This window comes from Rhineura floridana, chromosome 2, assembly GCF_030035675.1.
Source record: "Rhineura floridana isolate rRhiFlo1 chromosome 2, rRhiFlo1.hap2, whole genome shotgun sequence".
NCBI classification, from domain to species: domain Eukaryota; kingdom Metazoa; phylum Chordata; class Lepidosauria; order Squamata; family Rhineuridae; genus Rhineura; species Rhineura floridana.
In genome coordinates this window covers 155,445,205-155,462,322 of record NC_084481.1, presented here as the reverse complement: position 1 = coordinate 155,462,322, position 17,118 = coordinate 155,445,205, and the positions used below count along the sequence as shown (strand labels likewise).

General features: G+C 44.7%; 1 protein-coding gene across 20 annotated transcripts in view; it reads right to left on the bottom strand.

Moving 5' to 3' along the window:
• The window catches only part of LARGE2 (LARGE xylosyl- and glucuronyltransferase 2), a 96,316-nt gene that overhangs the window by 43,655 nt on the left and 35,543 nt on the right, over nt 1-17,118 (bottom strand). For 19 of the 20 annotated variants that reach the window (XR_009760659.1, XR_009760661.1, XR_009760671.1 and 16 more), the window contains 3 exons: nt 2,452-2,609; nt 880-1,139; nt 188-270 (listed from right to left, as the gene is read on the bottom strand). Coding sequence is in view for 2 of the 20 variants with exons in the window: in XM_061610857.1 (XP_061466841.1) it covers nt 188-270; nt 880-1,139; nt 2,452-2,569 (461 nt within the window). In the remaining 18 variants the exon portion in view is untranslated. The remainder of the gene's footprint in view (nt 1-187; nt 271-879; nt 1,140-2,451; nt 2,610-17,118) is intronic. The other variant, XR_009760672.1, reaches the window with a different exon arrangement.

Sequence of the window (17,118 nt, the reverse complement as noted above, 5' to 3'; positions counted from 1 at the left end):
TGATGATTGTCTTCTCACAACAGTCTGTGCCTGTTCTATAGCTCCACACACACATCCAGAAATGCAGATTGGAAGCCAAAGTGCAGAAAGGCATCATATTTGAATCCCCCAAACTCTCAAAGTCCTGGAAAAGTCAAAAGCCTCACTACTGGTCAAAAGAATACAAGCTTCCCCCACCCTAGGTTACCTGTGGAAGAGGATGGATTTTACCAGGGTAACTACGTCCCGACTTGCATTGTATCCAGCACACACAATGGCAACATGGAGAACCTGTCCAGAAACACAAGATGCCATCAGGCCTGATCCCCAAACACAACTCATTGCAAGAGATATCCCCCTTTTCCCTTCCCTTCGAGCTGGGCTTTTAGAAGTTGCTCCCTACAATACATGCAGAATCACTTGGCCAGTCTATGGTCTGTTCATTTTCCCCCCAGTCAGGAAGATGCTGAGCAGAGTAAGGTGGTCACTTTTCCCAGAGCAAAATGGATAAAACAAAACATTTATGAAGAACCAAACAGGGTTAGACTTGGAAATTAGAAACCAGGTTCAAGTCAGGATTGCCACCTTGCCCTTGGGAAAATCATACAAACACCTTCTTGGGGGTGGGGAAAGCATGACCCCCCCTCTATTGCAAAATAAATGTCACAGTACCTGAGGCAGGAAGCAGCAAGAGTTATGAATTACATGGCTGCACATATTATCTTAGGGCAGGGGTACCTAACGTGGTGTCCACCAAATGCTATGGACTTAGGGAACAGAATAAATTGGGGAGCTTGAACCACAACATACCTCTAGTTGTGGTCTCCAAGACTTTCCTAGTTTGGGCAGAATTCTTTGCCCACAATTTGCCTCAGCAATGAGTTGGAGCTTAATCCTTACCTCACACTTCTGCACCATTCTGTGCTTGGGGCAGCCAGTGTGGTTGTTCCTGCCATCCTGGTCCTCTATGAACTGCGCCCCCTGCTGGCTGCTGTCAGTTCCATCCACCGCCTCATCCTGTGTCTGAGACTGGCTGAGTTGCAGCCTCAACAGCTGATTTTCCTCTTCCATTTTCCGTACCTGGGACGCCAAGGCCTCATGGTTAAGATAACGGCTTGACTGTTCTCCAAAGCAAGGGGGCAGCAGAAGGCAGCATCCATCTACAGAGGGGAACCCCCCAAAAACATAAATAAGGGAATGGTGAGAGCAGGACAATCTACAGCCAGTGAATCATTCATATTTCAATGAAATCAGAGAAAGAAGCAGGAAGAGGGAAATCCCAAATTCACATGAGAGTTAAAACAAATATTTCATGTACATTTGTTGAATTCATATAAGCAAGGTTGCAAAGTTCAACAACTTGCAAAATATTTCCCTCTTTTTTCATAGTTCCTGCAATTTATCATTTCAGATTCAATTATATTAACCTATCTTTCTCTGCAGTCAAATGGACTTTATATTGAATACTCCTACTCAATATAAAACTGCATGCTGCACCTCAAGGGAGTGAATATGAGTTTGAGCACTCAAGAGAATAAATGTTCAGCATCACCCCTCACCATGACTAGTGAAACAGGAAGGGACATAGCTCTGCCTCTAGCCTCTTCATTCATAGCTTTGCAGCCAGTCCTAATATTCTGAAGCCCCAAATCTCTCTCGGGGCCATATAGTGATACAACGTATTTTGTACTGTAGCTTGCAGGTTTTGCTGGAGAGATATGCCATACATATCAACAAGGTGGAGTATGGGTGGGAGGGCAACTCCATCAAGCCCTCTCCAATGAAAATTCAAATTGCCATCAAGTCCACTGCCAGCAATAACTACTACTTAGCAGATGGATCTCCAGCACCCCCAAGCTGGGCATTATTACCAGCTCAAATCCTGGATTGATCTGAGGAGAAGGTGCTTCCGGGGAGAGCATGCTCAGAGAGTACTGGGCCTCTGAAGAGGTCATCAGGTGCAGGGAGAGAGAATCTTTGCCCTAGAGTGGAAGATCTATATGTTTATAAGCTGACTTGAAGATCTAAAATGGCAGGAAGCTGGGAACTAAATACATTATTTGGCTTTTTCATTTCCCCGTAATCTGAAACCCAGCCAACTGCCACTTCTGCATGATATACAAGAGGGATCAGCCACCATGCACTTGTGCTATTCAAAGGAACTGAACAGGGAGAGCCAAGGCCAACCATCTCTCCACACAAGCCTCCCATGTATCCAGCAAGGCAATGGAACCATCCTCCTGTCATCTACAGAAATGTCAAGAAAGCTTTCCCAGTCTTATTACACGAGATGAAACAAAGGGCAGCCTTTGCCCAAAGGTCTCAAAGTGAGTTGGCAATAGAGTCACAACTGAATTCTGGAGTCCTGACTACCAAGCACATATACAGCTGCTACAGGGCCAATCTGTGGCATGTGCTTTCATCACACACACCCCCTCCTAGTTTCCATGAGTCATCCTTGCCTTCACTCACACTCCAAATTACCCATAAAGAGGTAGAGCCATGAGATGAGGAAGACCAGTGTCACCATGGCAAGCATCAGCTTCAGCTTCCCGCGCCAGGGACACAGCATGATGGTGGCAAAGGTCATGTGGGCAAGCCTAGCCTCTCCAGAACCAGCATTCTACACCCTGCAAAAGAAGAACCAAGAGCATAAAGAAAGTGTTACCAGGAGGAGTTGATCTTCAAAACAGGAACAGAAGACTTTACTAGACTTGGTTTTCCACACCTACAAATGCTCAAACAGCAGCAGCAGCTGTTGAAACATCTGTCCCTAAGTACAGGTGGAACAAATTTTGTTCTGAGAGCTCACACACTATGCATACATTCCTGCAATGAGCAGTGGATTAGACTTGATGGCCTGATAGGCTCCTTCCAACTCTACTATTCTAAGTGCAGGTCAAACTTAATTCATGAAATTTTTGTGAAGACATATTAAGCAAGAATTCAAAAACACTTTATTATACTGAAAAGGACTACAGAAGTGATAAAATTAATAATAAAGTTTATAATTAACAGCTTGACCAATATAACGTTGCATTACTAAATCCCAGGCTGATGAAAGACAGATTTGTCAGTATAGTCATGGCTCAAAACCCCTTTTCAAAGTCAGGGCTCCACTATGCAATGAGTTAAAATAAAATGAAAATCCTTCAAAAACACATAGAGTGACTTCCTCCCCTCACAAGAATACACAACGCACAGAGAAATTAGGAGCTGGGATTATCCAGATAACATGTAAATTGATGTACAAAGCAAAGACAGAAAACTGAGAAATGCCATTTGCTCTCATGTAAAGGACATCTCTCATGCCAGATTTGGGGTGCCTCCTGATGGCTCTAGTTTCCAGGCTCAGACGTGTTGGATTCATAAGCTATCTGCAGTATGAAATGGCCAAGACAGACAATTCAGCTTATCCTGGTCATCTACTTGTCCACATGGCTGACTGGGCAAGCAGAAAGCTGCATAACTTGCACAGGTGGCTGCACAATCAGCACAACCATGGCCCAGGGAAGAGGTCCCTTTCTTTCCCCTGGATATTCTCCATTGTCCTAGTTCTGAGAGCACAGAACTGTCATATGAACACACTGTCAGAGGGAATGGAATCCCCAGAATTGTGATGTAGGCAAATGAACTCAAAATCAAGGTAGTTAAGAAATCATATAACTGTTTCACTGCTTGAACTAGGGTGGTACAGGAGGAAGGTAGTAGGGGTGGTATTTAATGGCTGGATCTCCACAAACAAAAATGCCTAGGCTGCTTACACTTCAAATGTGTCCCAATTTACAACTGAAACTTGCAGTCTTCACCATGCCACAAGTTGGTTGTATTTCAGGTGAGTGCTGATGCATAAGTGAATCACGACATTTGAACTTCACAACTGGCATAATTCCAGATGTATTTGATGCTATGGTGTCAGGAACAATGTTGCCACTAAGTCAAACCATGTTCCACCATGTTCCAGCTTGAGAGTACTCCTGTTGCTTCTTGCCATGTTGGTACTTTAGACAAAGCACACAGCCTCTGATGCAGGCAATTCACTTGCAAATGTTCCATAATCAGCAACTCCAGCAATGGGAATGGTCATAAACAGATAGATTCATGTGCGGAATTTACTTACATTTCTGGCCTCAGGTGCAGTGTCATCGATTATGCCTTAATCTCGTATTCCCTGTTCAAGTTTATTTTAAACTTTTCTGTAGGTTCCAGACAGGATAGTGATCACCTTCCCCTCACTTTTTCCTTCTGTCTACCAGAACGCAGTCACTTGCCCCTTACCCATAAATCAATGGTAAATCCAATCCACTCCACCCATAAAAGGACCTTTTGGACTCCCACAGTAGCCTCCAATGTGGCCTTATTTCTCACCTCCCCCTCTGCCCTGTCCCTACAGAAGGAGATCACACATGCTACCGATCCATATCTAGCGTCAATAGCATATAATTCCTTAACTTCAAACCTTAAAGCCTCTATTATCCCGTCATCTTCTTCCTTTAGAGCTCCTTCTACCACTGGTTTTCCCAGATGGTTTGATAAGGACTGCCTTGATGCTAAGAAACAGCTGAGACGGATATACCATCAATATCGACACCAAAATTTAACCACCCTTCCCCCTGAGTATTTTATCACTAAAAAGAACTACAAGCATATGATAGTCACCAAAAAAAGGCAGGTGATGCATGAAGACTGGGAAGCCTTAATTCAAGTTTCCAGCTCAAATAATTCGAAGTGTTTCTGGGAGTTGGTCTCTGGTTCTATGAGACCACTAAATCCGGCCCCTTGCCACATTTCCCCATACCTCTGGGAGAAATATTTCTCTGCAAGCAATGAGACTGTAAATGCCGTTTCCTTTATTGATAATCTAACAAATCTTCCCACTTGGCCTCCTGTAACCCAAAAAGAAATTATTGATTTGATCGCTAGCTTGAAATCCGGCAAAGCTCCTGGTCCTGATAATATACTCTCTGAAATGCTGAAAGTACACCAAGCTTGGTGGGCCCCTCTTCTTGCAGATTTCTTTACTCTGATTAATAACTCTGGATGCTTTCCTGAGTCCTGGCTCGAATCCATAGTTATCCCTGTATTTAAAAAAGGGAACAACGAGGACCCAGCAAATTACCGCCCAATCAGCCTCCTTTCCGTTATTGGCAAACTATATGCCTGCTACTTAAAAGAGAGACTCTCCTCTTGGCTGGAGGAGGAAAATATCCTTGGGAGAGAGCAGGCAGCTTTCCGGAAAGGTAGGTCTGGGATAGAGCACTGTGTGATTTTAAATCACTTAGCTGAAAAATACAAGAACCGCTGGGGTAATGGCCTATTTGTTGCCTTTGTCGACTTGAAATCGGCTTTTGATTCCATCCCTAGGGAGATACTATGGGCGAAATTCGCAAAATCTACGATTGACAAGAGACTCCTTTTCTTAATTAGCCGACTGCACCACCACACATCCTTTCGTGTTAGATGTAGTCATGAAGGACATCTCACAAACCCCATTACTACAACAAAAGGAGTCAGACAAGGCTGCATACTAGCCCCACTTCTATTTAATTTTTTCATGAATGACCTGTCCCTTTATTGTCAATCCCCGGCCTTCCACCCCCCTAAGCTAGCGAACCTACATTGTCCTCTGTTATTGTATGCAGACGACGCTGTTCTCCTTTCTGTTTCTAAAGTAAGCCTCAAACGCCTAACAAAAGCTTTTATGAGTTTCTGTCATGATAACAAACTATCTATAAACTTTTCCAAAACTAAGATCTTAGCTTTTGCCAAGCACTCTCCTGTTCACGAATGGACAATCAATTCCCATAAAATAGAACAGGTTTCCCACTTCAAATACCTTGGTATACTATTTCACTCCTCTCTGTCCTGGACTCCCCATATCCGAGGGGCTATTTCTACTGCTCGTAACTCGGCCAGTGGCATCCGAAGGTTCTTCTTCACTAAAGGACGACAATACATTTCGGCAGCCCTAAAGGTTTTTAGATCCAAAACTATTTCTCAACTTCTCTACGGGGTACCCTTATGGATTGGCACCTTCAACTCTTCTGTGGAGGCTGTTCTTTATTTCTCAGACAAATGTTTGGTGTTCCCAGGTGCGTTCCAGCGGCGGTCCTTAGGTTAGAATCCGGCCTAGTCTCACTTGAGTCCCAAGCGTGGATGGCTGCCCTAAATTTCTGGCTTAAAATGTCTTATGAAAAATCCACTGGCTATCTCCCTTTACTCTGGGAAGACTCTTTCACCTCGAAATGGGCCCAAACATTCACAAACTACCTTGCAAGTATTGGCCTCTCAATTGAACATCTGATGTCCCAAGCTCCAGAGACAGTTAAACTTTCTATCTGGACTCGTATCAGAGATACGGATTTCCAATGCTCCATTACCGCAGCCACCTCGACCTGTTCTCCTATTCACCTTGGTCTGAGCTTTGCGCCAATGTTCAATGCCCCTTATCTGGAAACTCTCACAATCCCCAAATATCGTCTAGCCTTCACAAAGGCTAGATTTAACTGTCTTACCTCTGCCTTACTCGAAGGGAGATTTAAATGCATCCCGTATGCAAACCGTTTATGCCTTTCCGGTGCCAGCGCTATAGAAACTCTCTCTCACGTCATCTTTGAGTGTGCCCTATATGATGATATTCGCTCCAAATTCATAACCCCCATCATAAATAAATACCCTCACAAACCGCCTGAATGTTTACTTTTCCATCTTTTGTCAACGACTAATAGGGATACTATTTTGCCAGTCGCTAAATACATTTCCGCGGCCCAATCAATACAGAGGGCATTTATCCCTTCAGAAGCTTCCACTACCTTATTGTAACTGTTTCCCTTGTTGTTTTATAGTTTTATTGTTCTTACATGACTGCATCTTTGTAACCTTCTGTTATAAATGTACATAGTTTTATCTACAAATGTTTTTGGTCTATGACTGTATCAATAAAGTTTTGATTTGATTTGAACTCCAGCAATGGGAGGTAAGTGATGTATATACCTCATCTGTTTTATATGGCAGTCTGCAAAGTCAGGTATTTGGAAGCCCCATTTAAGCTTATTTCCATTTACTACTATAGTTAAGTTTTCTAAAACAAATACAGTGTACATTAAAATTCAATAAAAGAAAGAGAATGCTAACCAAGATGTAGAAGGTAAGAGAAAATAATAGAAGGAAGGGGTTCACAGCAGGCAGGACATTCTAATTTGTTTTAGATTCAAAACTGAGTTTTACCTCTCCCGTGTGACTTTGTGCTGCTTTCATATATTTTGTTGTTAATATATGTTTTTATTTTATGAATTGTAACTGTTTATTAACACTTTGACCATGTAAGCCATCCTGCCAATTCACTGATAGGCAGCCCAATACAGATATCCAAATAAATAACTTTTTTTAATGGAAAAAGTAAAGACTCACAGCTGGCTGGTAAGGATATCAAGGTTCCTGCATACAATCTTTACTTTGCTGCAGAATTTGGTCTTCCAAGAAACAATCCAACCAAGCTAACAAGGACCAAATAGCCCTTAAAATACTATAATCTTAACTCACAGCCCTTCCAATTAAAGAGTGCTCTCAGCAATCAAAATTGGCTTCCATCAACTGAGAAAAACTACAGATTATCTACTGATTAAACCTGCAGCCCAAATCCACAGCATCTGCACATCCTGTGAGGGCTTTACTTAGGTAACCTCTCCAACAAGAAATTAGTCACACTTTCCCCAGATCATATTCAAGCAAGCCAGTTCTAAAAGAGTGAGCAAACAGGGACAGCTAACAGGAGTCTGGCAGTGGAGGTGTAAGGAAGAACAGACAAAGCCAAAAAGGTGAGTGAGCTGGAGTAACTCGAGGCTGTGGGCTCATCCAGACGACTGTATAATGTGCAATATGATCACTTTGTGTATTCATTAATTTTCGATGGTCGATAGGACGTCACCCGTTTTCCCGCATTTTCTTGTGGTTAAATCTGCATTTGCATTACCGCAAAAAATGCAATTTGCTTTTTAAAATCAGGAATCATCCGCTGTACCTTCAGGTGCTCAGATGCAATACCACGGACTTTAGAGCTGTGGGCGATTCCCCCTTCCCTCGTTCCCAGCCAATCATGTATTTCCACTTTTGCGCATGTGTGCGAATGTCCGGGGAAAGCCCAGGACAACTGAACCAATCAGAGCTATGGTGTGGTGTTGGGGGGGGCTCTACAACTTCTACTGCGCAGATGCAAAAATGTGCATTTGCGCAGAAGCAGCAACAGCCGTTAGTTTTTAGCCAGTCTGTGAACTGGGCGGCCGCTCCGGGTGAGATCTGTAATTGTGGTTGTTTGTAAAGCCCCCCTTTTCCTGGCTGGTCTCACTCAAGTGTGGCTGGTTGGTACAGGGAGCTCGCTTTGCTCTTTCCTCCTCGCTAGGAGACAGACAGACACACACAGGCACACACAGCAGAGAAAAGCGAGAACCTGGTGCTTTGCAAAGGGCCACGGGAAGGAAAGGGAGAAGGGGGGTGAAGGCAACAGAGCATCAAGTTTTGCCCGAAGTGGTTGGGAAGCCTCTCTTGGTGGCTCTTCCCTGACGCTGCCGATGCCGCCGCCTACAGAGAGCAAGAGGCAGGCAGAGTGAGAGCGAGAATGGGGAGGAGCTGGGAGCCGCCGCTGAGCGCTGCACTCTAGAAAAGCTCAGCATTTACCCTCTGCCGTTGATGGCAAGTGGGAGAGCGGCAACCAGCCTTGTGTCTTGTATACATACAGTTGGTTTTGCGAAATATCACAAAACAAGCAAAAAATAACACAGGAATTATTGGCATAAGCATACAAGTGGTTTGCTAGAGCATCTCGGCCACCCGGAACCATAGAAACTGGTGCTCTACCTTCCTAGACATGTCATTACTGGCTTTTCTGGAGAAATAAGTGGAATTGCCAGCCGTCTGTATCTCCAGAAACTTGAATATGCATAAAGGCAGAAAAGCATACAGTCTGTTTTGGGAAATATCGCAAATACAAGCAAACAACAACCAGGAATTATTGGCATGTAAACGGTTTGCATGTTTCTTTTATCAGAGAGAACACCGCAAAGCCTGTGCTGGGCGCTTCTGCCATATGTGAGACAGTTGCCTGCAGCAGCTGCAATATGACAAGGAGCCACATTCTGATTATGTCAGAGTGTACTGTACATCTCCCCATGTCCCTGGCATCCAAAAAAGACTTTGTTAAAAGGCGCTTAATTCCTGGAGGATTTGTTAACTGAGGTATTGCTGTACAGGAGGTTGAAGAACAGCTGCATGTTGAAGCAGAAGAGGAGCGTGTTGAGGAGAGGATTACGAAATGGAGGAAATTCCATGGAAAACGATAACAGGAGCAGAAAATCTAGAAGACACCCTACACCTGTGGAACTATGGAACCATTTTCAAGTTCTTGAAGATGAGACTGGAGGGCAGCCTACAGAGGAAGAATTACAGGAGACCTTGCGCAACAGCAAATGAAACGCTGAAGATCAATTGAGCAGAGGCAATGAAACCACACCCCACGACAAGAAGAAGAGGAGAGGAGGAGGAGGAGGAGACTCCCTACTGCATGGGATTGATACCCAAATATGCTGAGAAGACCCATGGAGTCGCCAGGTATGCTGTCTCCCTGGAGGACGGATTAGAGATGTGACTGAAGGGTTGTCATCACTCATAAAGCCCTCTGACGCATATCCCTTTCTTCTCATCCATGTGGGAACAAATGCTACTGCCAAGCGGAGCTACAGCGAAATCACATCAGACTTTGAAGCTCTGGGAAGGAAACTGAAGGACTTTGGGGCCCAGATAGTTTTCTCGTCCATCCTTCCGATATCTAGAAGAGGAGTAGAAAGGAAAAGAAAAATCCTCCAGATGAATTACTGGCTACAAAGATGGTGCCGACATGAGAGATTTGGATTCCGAGACCATGGGCTACATTTCTTGGAAGATAAACAACCAGCAAGTGATGGGTTGCACCTCACAAGGAGTGGGAAGAACATGTTTGGCCACAGCATGGAAAAATTCATCAGAAGGGCTTTAAACTGAATCCTAAGGGGAAGGGAGATGTAAACTTGGAGGTAACAATTGACAAAGGCTTATTCACAGTAACAGGAACCAAGAGAACAGCTCTAATAAGGTCCAATGTAGGAAGGAAGTCAGACCGTAAATCACATGGCCTTCAATGTCTGTATATTAATGCCCAGAGTATGGGAAACAAAAAGGACGAATTTGAACTCTTAATACAGGAGGGTAAACACAACTTGATAGGTATAACTGTAACTTGGTGGGATGACTCCCATGACTGGAATATAGCAATTGAAGGATATAACTTGTTCAAAAAGAATGAAAGGAATAGAAAGGGAGGCAGAGTTTTACTATACATTAAAAATATATATCCTAGAACATAAATACGGGAGGACGAGCTTGGTAGCCCCACCAAGAGTATCTGGATTAAAATAAATGGGGCAAGGAATAAAAGAAACGTGGTGGTTGGTGCCTACTACCAACCAGCGAATCAAGGAGAAGATGAGGATGAAACTTCTGAAAAGCAAACTGCCAACCTTTTGAGGAGGCATGATGTAGTAGTAATGGGATACTTCAATTACCCTGATATCTGTTGGAAGACAAATTCTGCCAAACACAGCCACTGTAAGAAATTCCTGACTTGTGTTGCTAATAACTTTCTTGTACAGAAAGTGAAGGAAGGAACTAGAGGATCAGCTATCCTTGACCTGATTCCAACCAACAGAGATCACTTAGTGGATGAAGTGGCAGTTACGGGAACTCTGGGGGAAAGTGACCATGTATACTAAAGAGTATACTAAAGAATACTAAAGAGTTAAGCCCAGCTGATAGCCATCAGCCTCAAGTAACACATCATTGGCTGGCAGCAGTAGCTGGGAGGAACCAGCCACACATATAAAGTCAGAGCACCCTAGCGAGGGAGCCTGCTCCACGAACTAGAGGGAGCCCCAGCTGACGAAGCGTCAAGGCCCCAGCTGACAAAGCGTCAAGGCGAGTTAAGCAGCAGAGCGAAAAGAGGGTAAGTAGCTCCCATTTATTCCATTATTTAATTGAAGTAAAACAGCTCAGAGCAATAACTAATAAGGGCAGCCCAAGGTCACCCTGAGCTAGGAGCCAAATCCTGAAAGAACCTATATCTTAGGAGACAGATCCTAGGAGAAGGAAGCGTATAGAAAGCTAGTTGTCAACACCACCCTAGCAGGAAAGCTTCAGGGGACACTGTAAACAAGGCTAAATTCCAGTCGGAGAGAAGGGGGAAAAGGAAACTCCACCGATACATACAGGGGGAGAGTCAGCTCAGTCCTTGCTAAAAAGGGCAGCTTCAGCCTTCCTGAAACACAACCACAAGCTCTGTTTCCCTAGGTTAAAGAAAGGTCAGGCTGTTCTAGGTGGGAAAACAACAAACACAAAAGACTTGCCTGGAAGGCGCAGCCCCTTGCTGAGATTAAAAGCAGCCAAAAGCTTAAACAGTCCCGCCCCTCGCTCAGGAAGGAAGCCTGAGAGAATACTAAAGAGTTAAGCCCCAGCTGATAGCCATCAGCCTCAAGTAACACATCACTGGCTGGCAGCAGTAGCTGGGAGGAACCAGCCACACATATAAAGTCAGAGCACCCTAGCGAGGGAGCCTGCTCCACGAGCTAGAGGGAGCTCCAGCTGACGAAGCATCAAGGCGAGTTAAGCAGCAGAGCGAGTTCGGCAGCAGGGCGAGGAGGCCAGGGCCCCCCACTCTGCCCATCTGTTCCCTGACCTCAACTAAACCGCAGTCTCCAACCCATTGACGTAATAAACCTTAAACAAAACTATGCAGGTAAGAAGCCAGCAGGGGTGTGGGGGCTTTCCAGTGTTTTGCACTGCCTGCAGCATGTACGATTATCTGCCTGTTGGACAGAAGTCGTGGGTGTGCTCTCGGTGCAATGAGCTCCTGGCTCTCCGGGAACGACTTCATTTCCTTGAGGCCAAGGTGGCGGACCTGGTAAAGCTGAGAGAGGCAGAGAGGTGTGTGGAGGAGGCCTTCAGGGACGTTATAGCTGTGTCCCACTCCAACGATGATAGCTCTCCTGCTATCATGGACAACAATGGTCTCGGGGAAGGAGAGCATCCAGCTGAGGAAGAGGGAAACGATCCCTTAGAAGGGACCCATTCCTTGGGGGATGAGCACCTATCCTCTCGTGCCGAGGATATATCTCCAGGGGGTGGAGGGATCCTTGTAGTGGGTGATTCGATCATTAGGAACATAGACAGTGGGGTGTGTGATGGGCGTGTAGACCGCAAGGTGTTTTGCCTGCCTGGTGCGAAGGTTGCGGATATCGCCCGTCGTTTAGATAGTTTGGTAGACAGTGCTGGGAAGGAGTCAGTGGTCGTGGTGCACGTTGGCACCAACGACATGGGGAAATGCAGCCGTGAGGTCCTGGAAGCAAAATTTAGGTTGCTAGGTAGGATGCTGAAAGCCAGGACCTCCAAGGTGGCTTTCTCTGAAATGCTACCGGTTCCACGCGCAGGACCAGCCAGACAGGCCCAGCTTTGCAGTCTCAATGCGTGGATGAGACGATGGTGTCGGGTGGAAGGGTTTGGATTTGTTAGGCACTGGGGAACATTTTGGGACAAGCCGGGCCTGTACAAAAGGGACGGGCTCCACTTGAACCAGAATGGAACCAGACTGCTGGCACTTAAAATTAAAAAGGTGGCAGAGCAGCTTTTAAACTGACTGAGGGGGGAAACCCGACAGGAGCTGAGAAAGGTCCGGTTCGGAATAAACCTCCCCCCTGGGATAAAAACCAAAGAAATGATGAAATTTTAAAAGGGGTAGGCCTAGAAGTAGGCATTGTGAGAGCAGGGGCACAGGATATAAATTCAGAAGAGCAAAATTACCACAGGCCTAACCACAAGTGCCAAAGACACTTGAAGAGAGACACTGCTTACAAGTGCCTGTACGCTAATGCTAGGAGCCTGCGAACCAAGATGGGAGAACTGGAGTGCTTGGTCTTAGAGGAGAGCATTGATATAGTGAGCATAACGGAGACCTGGTGGAATGGAGAAAACCAGTGGGATACGGTTATCCCTGGATATAAACTATATCGGAAGGACAGGGAAGGACGTATTGGTGGCGGAGTCGCTCTATACGTGAAAGAAGGCATTGAATCCAGCAAGCTTGAAACCCCCAAAGAGGCAGACTCCTCCACAGAATCGTTGTGGGTGGTGATACCATGCCCCAGGAGGGACTTAATACTGGGAACGATCTATCGTCCCCCTGATCAAAATGCTCAGGGAGACCTGGAGATGAGATATGAAATTGAGGAAGCATCCAAACTAGGAAATGTGGTAGTAATGGGTGACTTCAACTACCCGGACACAGACTGGCTGCATATGTGTTCCAGTCAGGACAAAGAAGCAAAGTTTCTAGATATTCTAAATGACTATTCCCTAGACCAGTTTGTCATGGAACCGACCAGAGGGACGGCAACCCTGGACTTAATCCTGGTGCGAGATGTAAGTGTTGTTGAACCGATTGGGAGCAGTGACCACAGTGCTATTAAATTAAACATACATGTAACTGGCCAATTGCCAAGAAAATCCAACACGGTCACATTTGACTTCAAAAGAGGAAACTTCACAAAAATGAGGGGATTGGTAAAAAGAAAGCTGAAAAACAAAGTCCAGAGGGTCACATCACTCGAAAATGCTTGGAAGTTGTTTAAAAACACTATATTAGAAACTCAACTGGAGTGCATACCGCAGATCAGAAAAGGTACCGCCAGGGCCAAGAAGATGCCAGCATGGTTAACGAGCAAAGTCAAGGAAGCTCTTAGAGGCAAAAAGTCTTCCTTCAAAAAATGGAAGTCTTGTCCGAATGAAGAAAATAAAAAAGAACACAAACTCTGGCAAAAGAAATGCAAGAAGACAATAAGGGATGCTAAAAAAGAATTTGAGGAGCACATTGCTAAGAACATAAAAACCAACAACAAAAAATTCTATAAATACATTCAAAGCAGGAGACCATCTAGGGAGACAATTGGACCCTTGGATGATAACGGAGTCAAAGGTGTCCTAAAGAACGATAAGGAGATTGCAGAGAAGCTAAATGAATTCTTTGCATCTGTCTTCACAGTGGAAGATACAGGGCAGATCCCTGAACCTGAACTAACATTTGCAGGAAGGGATTCTGAGGAACTGAGACAAATAGTGGTAACGAGAGAGGAAGTTCTAAGCTTAATGGACAATATAAAAACTGACAAATCACCGGGCCCGGATGGCATCCACCCGAGAGTTCTCAAAGAACTCGAATGTGAAATTGCTGATCTGCTAACTAAAATATGTAACTTGTCCCCTGGGTCCTCCTCCGTGCCTGAGGACTGGAAAATGGCAAATGTAACGCCAATCTTCAAAAAGGGATCCAGAGGGGATCCCGGAAATTACAGGCCAGCTAGCTTAACTTCTGTCCCTGGAAAACTGGTAGAAAGTATTATTAAAGCTAGATTAACTAAGCACATAGAAGAACAAGCCTTGCTGAAGCAGAGCCAGCATGGCTTCTGCAAGGGAAAGTCCTGTCTCAGTAACCTATTAGAATTCTTTGAGAGTGTCAACAAGCATATAGATAGAGGTGATCCAGTGGACATAGTGTACTTAGACTTTCAAAAAGCGTTTGACAAGGTACCTCACCAAAGGCTTCTGAGGAAGCTTAGCAGTCATGGAATAAGAGGAGAGGTCCTTTTGTGGATAAGGAATTGGTTAAGAAGCAGAAAGCAGAGAGTAGGAATCAACGGACAGTTCTCTCAATGGAGGGCTGTAGAAAGTGGAGTCCCTCAAGGATCGGTATTGGGACCTGTACTTTTCAACTTGTTCATTAATGACCTAGAATTAGGAGTGAGCAGTGAGGTGGCCAAGTTTGCTGATGACACTAAATTGTTCAGGGTTGTTAAAACAAAAAGGGATTGCAAAGAGCTCCAAAAAGACCTCTCCAAACTGAGTGAATGGGCAGAAAAATGGCAAATGCAATTCAATATAAACAAGTGTAAAATTATGCATATTGGAGCAAAAAATCTGAATTTCACATATACGCTCATGGGGTCTGAACTGGCGGTGACCGACCAGGAGAGAGACCTCGGGGTTGTAGTGGACAGCACGATGAAAATGTCGACCCAGTGTGCGGCAGCTGTGAAAAGGCAAATTCCATGCTAGCGATAATTAGGAAAGGTATTGAAAATAAAACAGCCGACATCATCATGCCGTTGTATAAATCTATGGTGCGGCCGCATTTGGAATACTGTGTACAGTTCTGGTCGCCTCATCTCAAAAAGGATATTCTAGAGTTGGAAAAGGTTCAGAAGAGGGCAACCAGAATGATCAAGGGGATGGAGCGACTCCCTTACGAGGAAAGGTTGCAGCATTTGGGGCTTTTTAGTTTAGAGAAAAGGCGGGTCAGAGGAGACATGATAGAAGTGTATAAAATTATGCATGGCATTGAGAAAGTGGATAGAGAAAAGTTCTTCTCCCTCTCTCATAATACTAGAACTTGTGGACATTCAAAGCTGAATGTTGGAAGATTCAGGACAGACAAAAGGAAGTACTTCTTTACTCAGCGCAGTTAAACTATGGAATTTGCTCCCACAAGATGCAGTAATGGCCACCAGCTTGGATGGCTTTAAAAGAAGATTAGACAAATTCATGGAGGACAGGGCTACCAATGACTACTAGCTGTGATGGCTGTGCTCTGCCACCCTAGTCAGAGGCAGCATGCTTCTGAAAACCAGTTGCTGGAAGCCTCAGGAGGGGAGAGTGTTCTTGCACTCGGGTCCTGCTTGCGGGCTTTCCCCAGGCACCTGGTTGGCCACTGTGAGAACAGGATGCTGGACTAGATGGGCCACTGGCCTGATCCAGCAGGCTCTTCTTATGTTCTTATGTTCTTATACTCTTAATGTTAAAGGAAGCAAAAGCTGAGAGAAGCCATACACATACCCTGGACTTCAGGAAAGCCAATTTTAATAAACTCAGAACAATGATAAGTAAGGTTCCATGGCAAGCAACCCTAATAAGAAAAGGAGTCCAAGATAGATGGGTTTCTAAAAAAAGGAAATTCTTACGGCACAATTGCAAACAATTCCGTCAAGGAAAAAAGGTGGAAGACAGCTGAAGAGGCCAATGTGGCTTCAGAAAAAGCTTAGAGATGACCTGAAAACAAAAAGGACACATATAGGAAGTGGAAAGAAAGCCAGGCCACAAAGGAAGAGTACAGGCAGGTATCACAGAATTACAGGGATGGCCTCAGGAAGGCTAAAGCTGAGAATGAGCTGAGGTTAGCAAGGGATGCTAAAAGCAACAAAAAGCTTTCATGTACATCCATAGTAAAAGACAGAGAAAAGAAATGGTGGTACAGCTACTCAGTGAGGATGGCAAAATGATAACAGATGACAAAGAAAAGGCAGAAGTGCTCAATTCCTACTTTGGCTCAGTCTTCTCCCAAAACAGGGTCTATGATCTTCCTGGCAAACGTGAAATTGAAGGGGCATGATTGCAGCTTGAGATTGATAGACAAATGGTCAATACCTAATCACTATGAATGAGTTCAAATCTCCAGGGCCGATGAACTGCATCCTAGAGTATTGAAGAAACTGGCTGCAGAACTCTTGGAAATGCTGTCTATTATGTTTACGAAAATGTGGAGGATGGATGAAGTTCTGGATGACTGGAGGAGCGCTAATGTTGCTTCATCTTCAAAAAAAAAAAGCAAAAAGGAAGAACGTGGGAACTACAGACCAGTCAGCCTGATATCAATTCCTGGGAAAATTCTGGAGCAGTTTATAAAGTGGTCAATCTGTAAGCACCTTTAAGACAGTGATTACCAGAAGTCAACATGGATCTGTCAAGGACAAATCCTGCCAGACTAATCTTATATCATTTTTTTGATTGGGTAACCTCCCTGCTAGACTGTGGGAATGCTGTGGACATAATATATCTTGACTTCAAGCAAAGCTTTTGACAAAGTGCGCTATCATATTCTGGTTAGCAAGCTAGCTAAAGGTGGGCTGGATGGATCAACTATCAGGTGGATCCACAGTTGGCTACAGAATCGTACTCAAAGAGGGCTTATCAATGTTTCCTTCTCAAACTGGGGGGGGGGGTAACGAGTGGAGT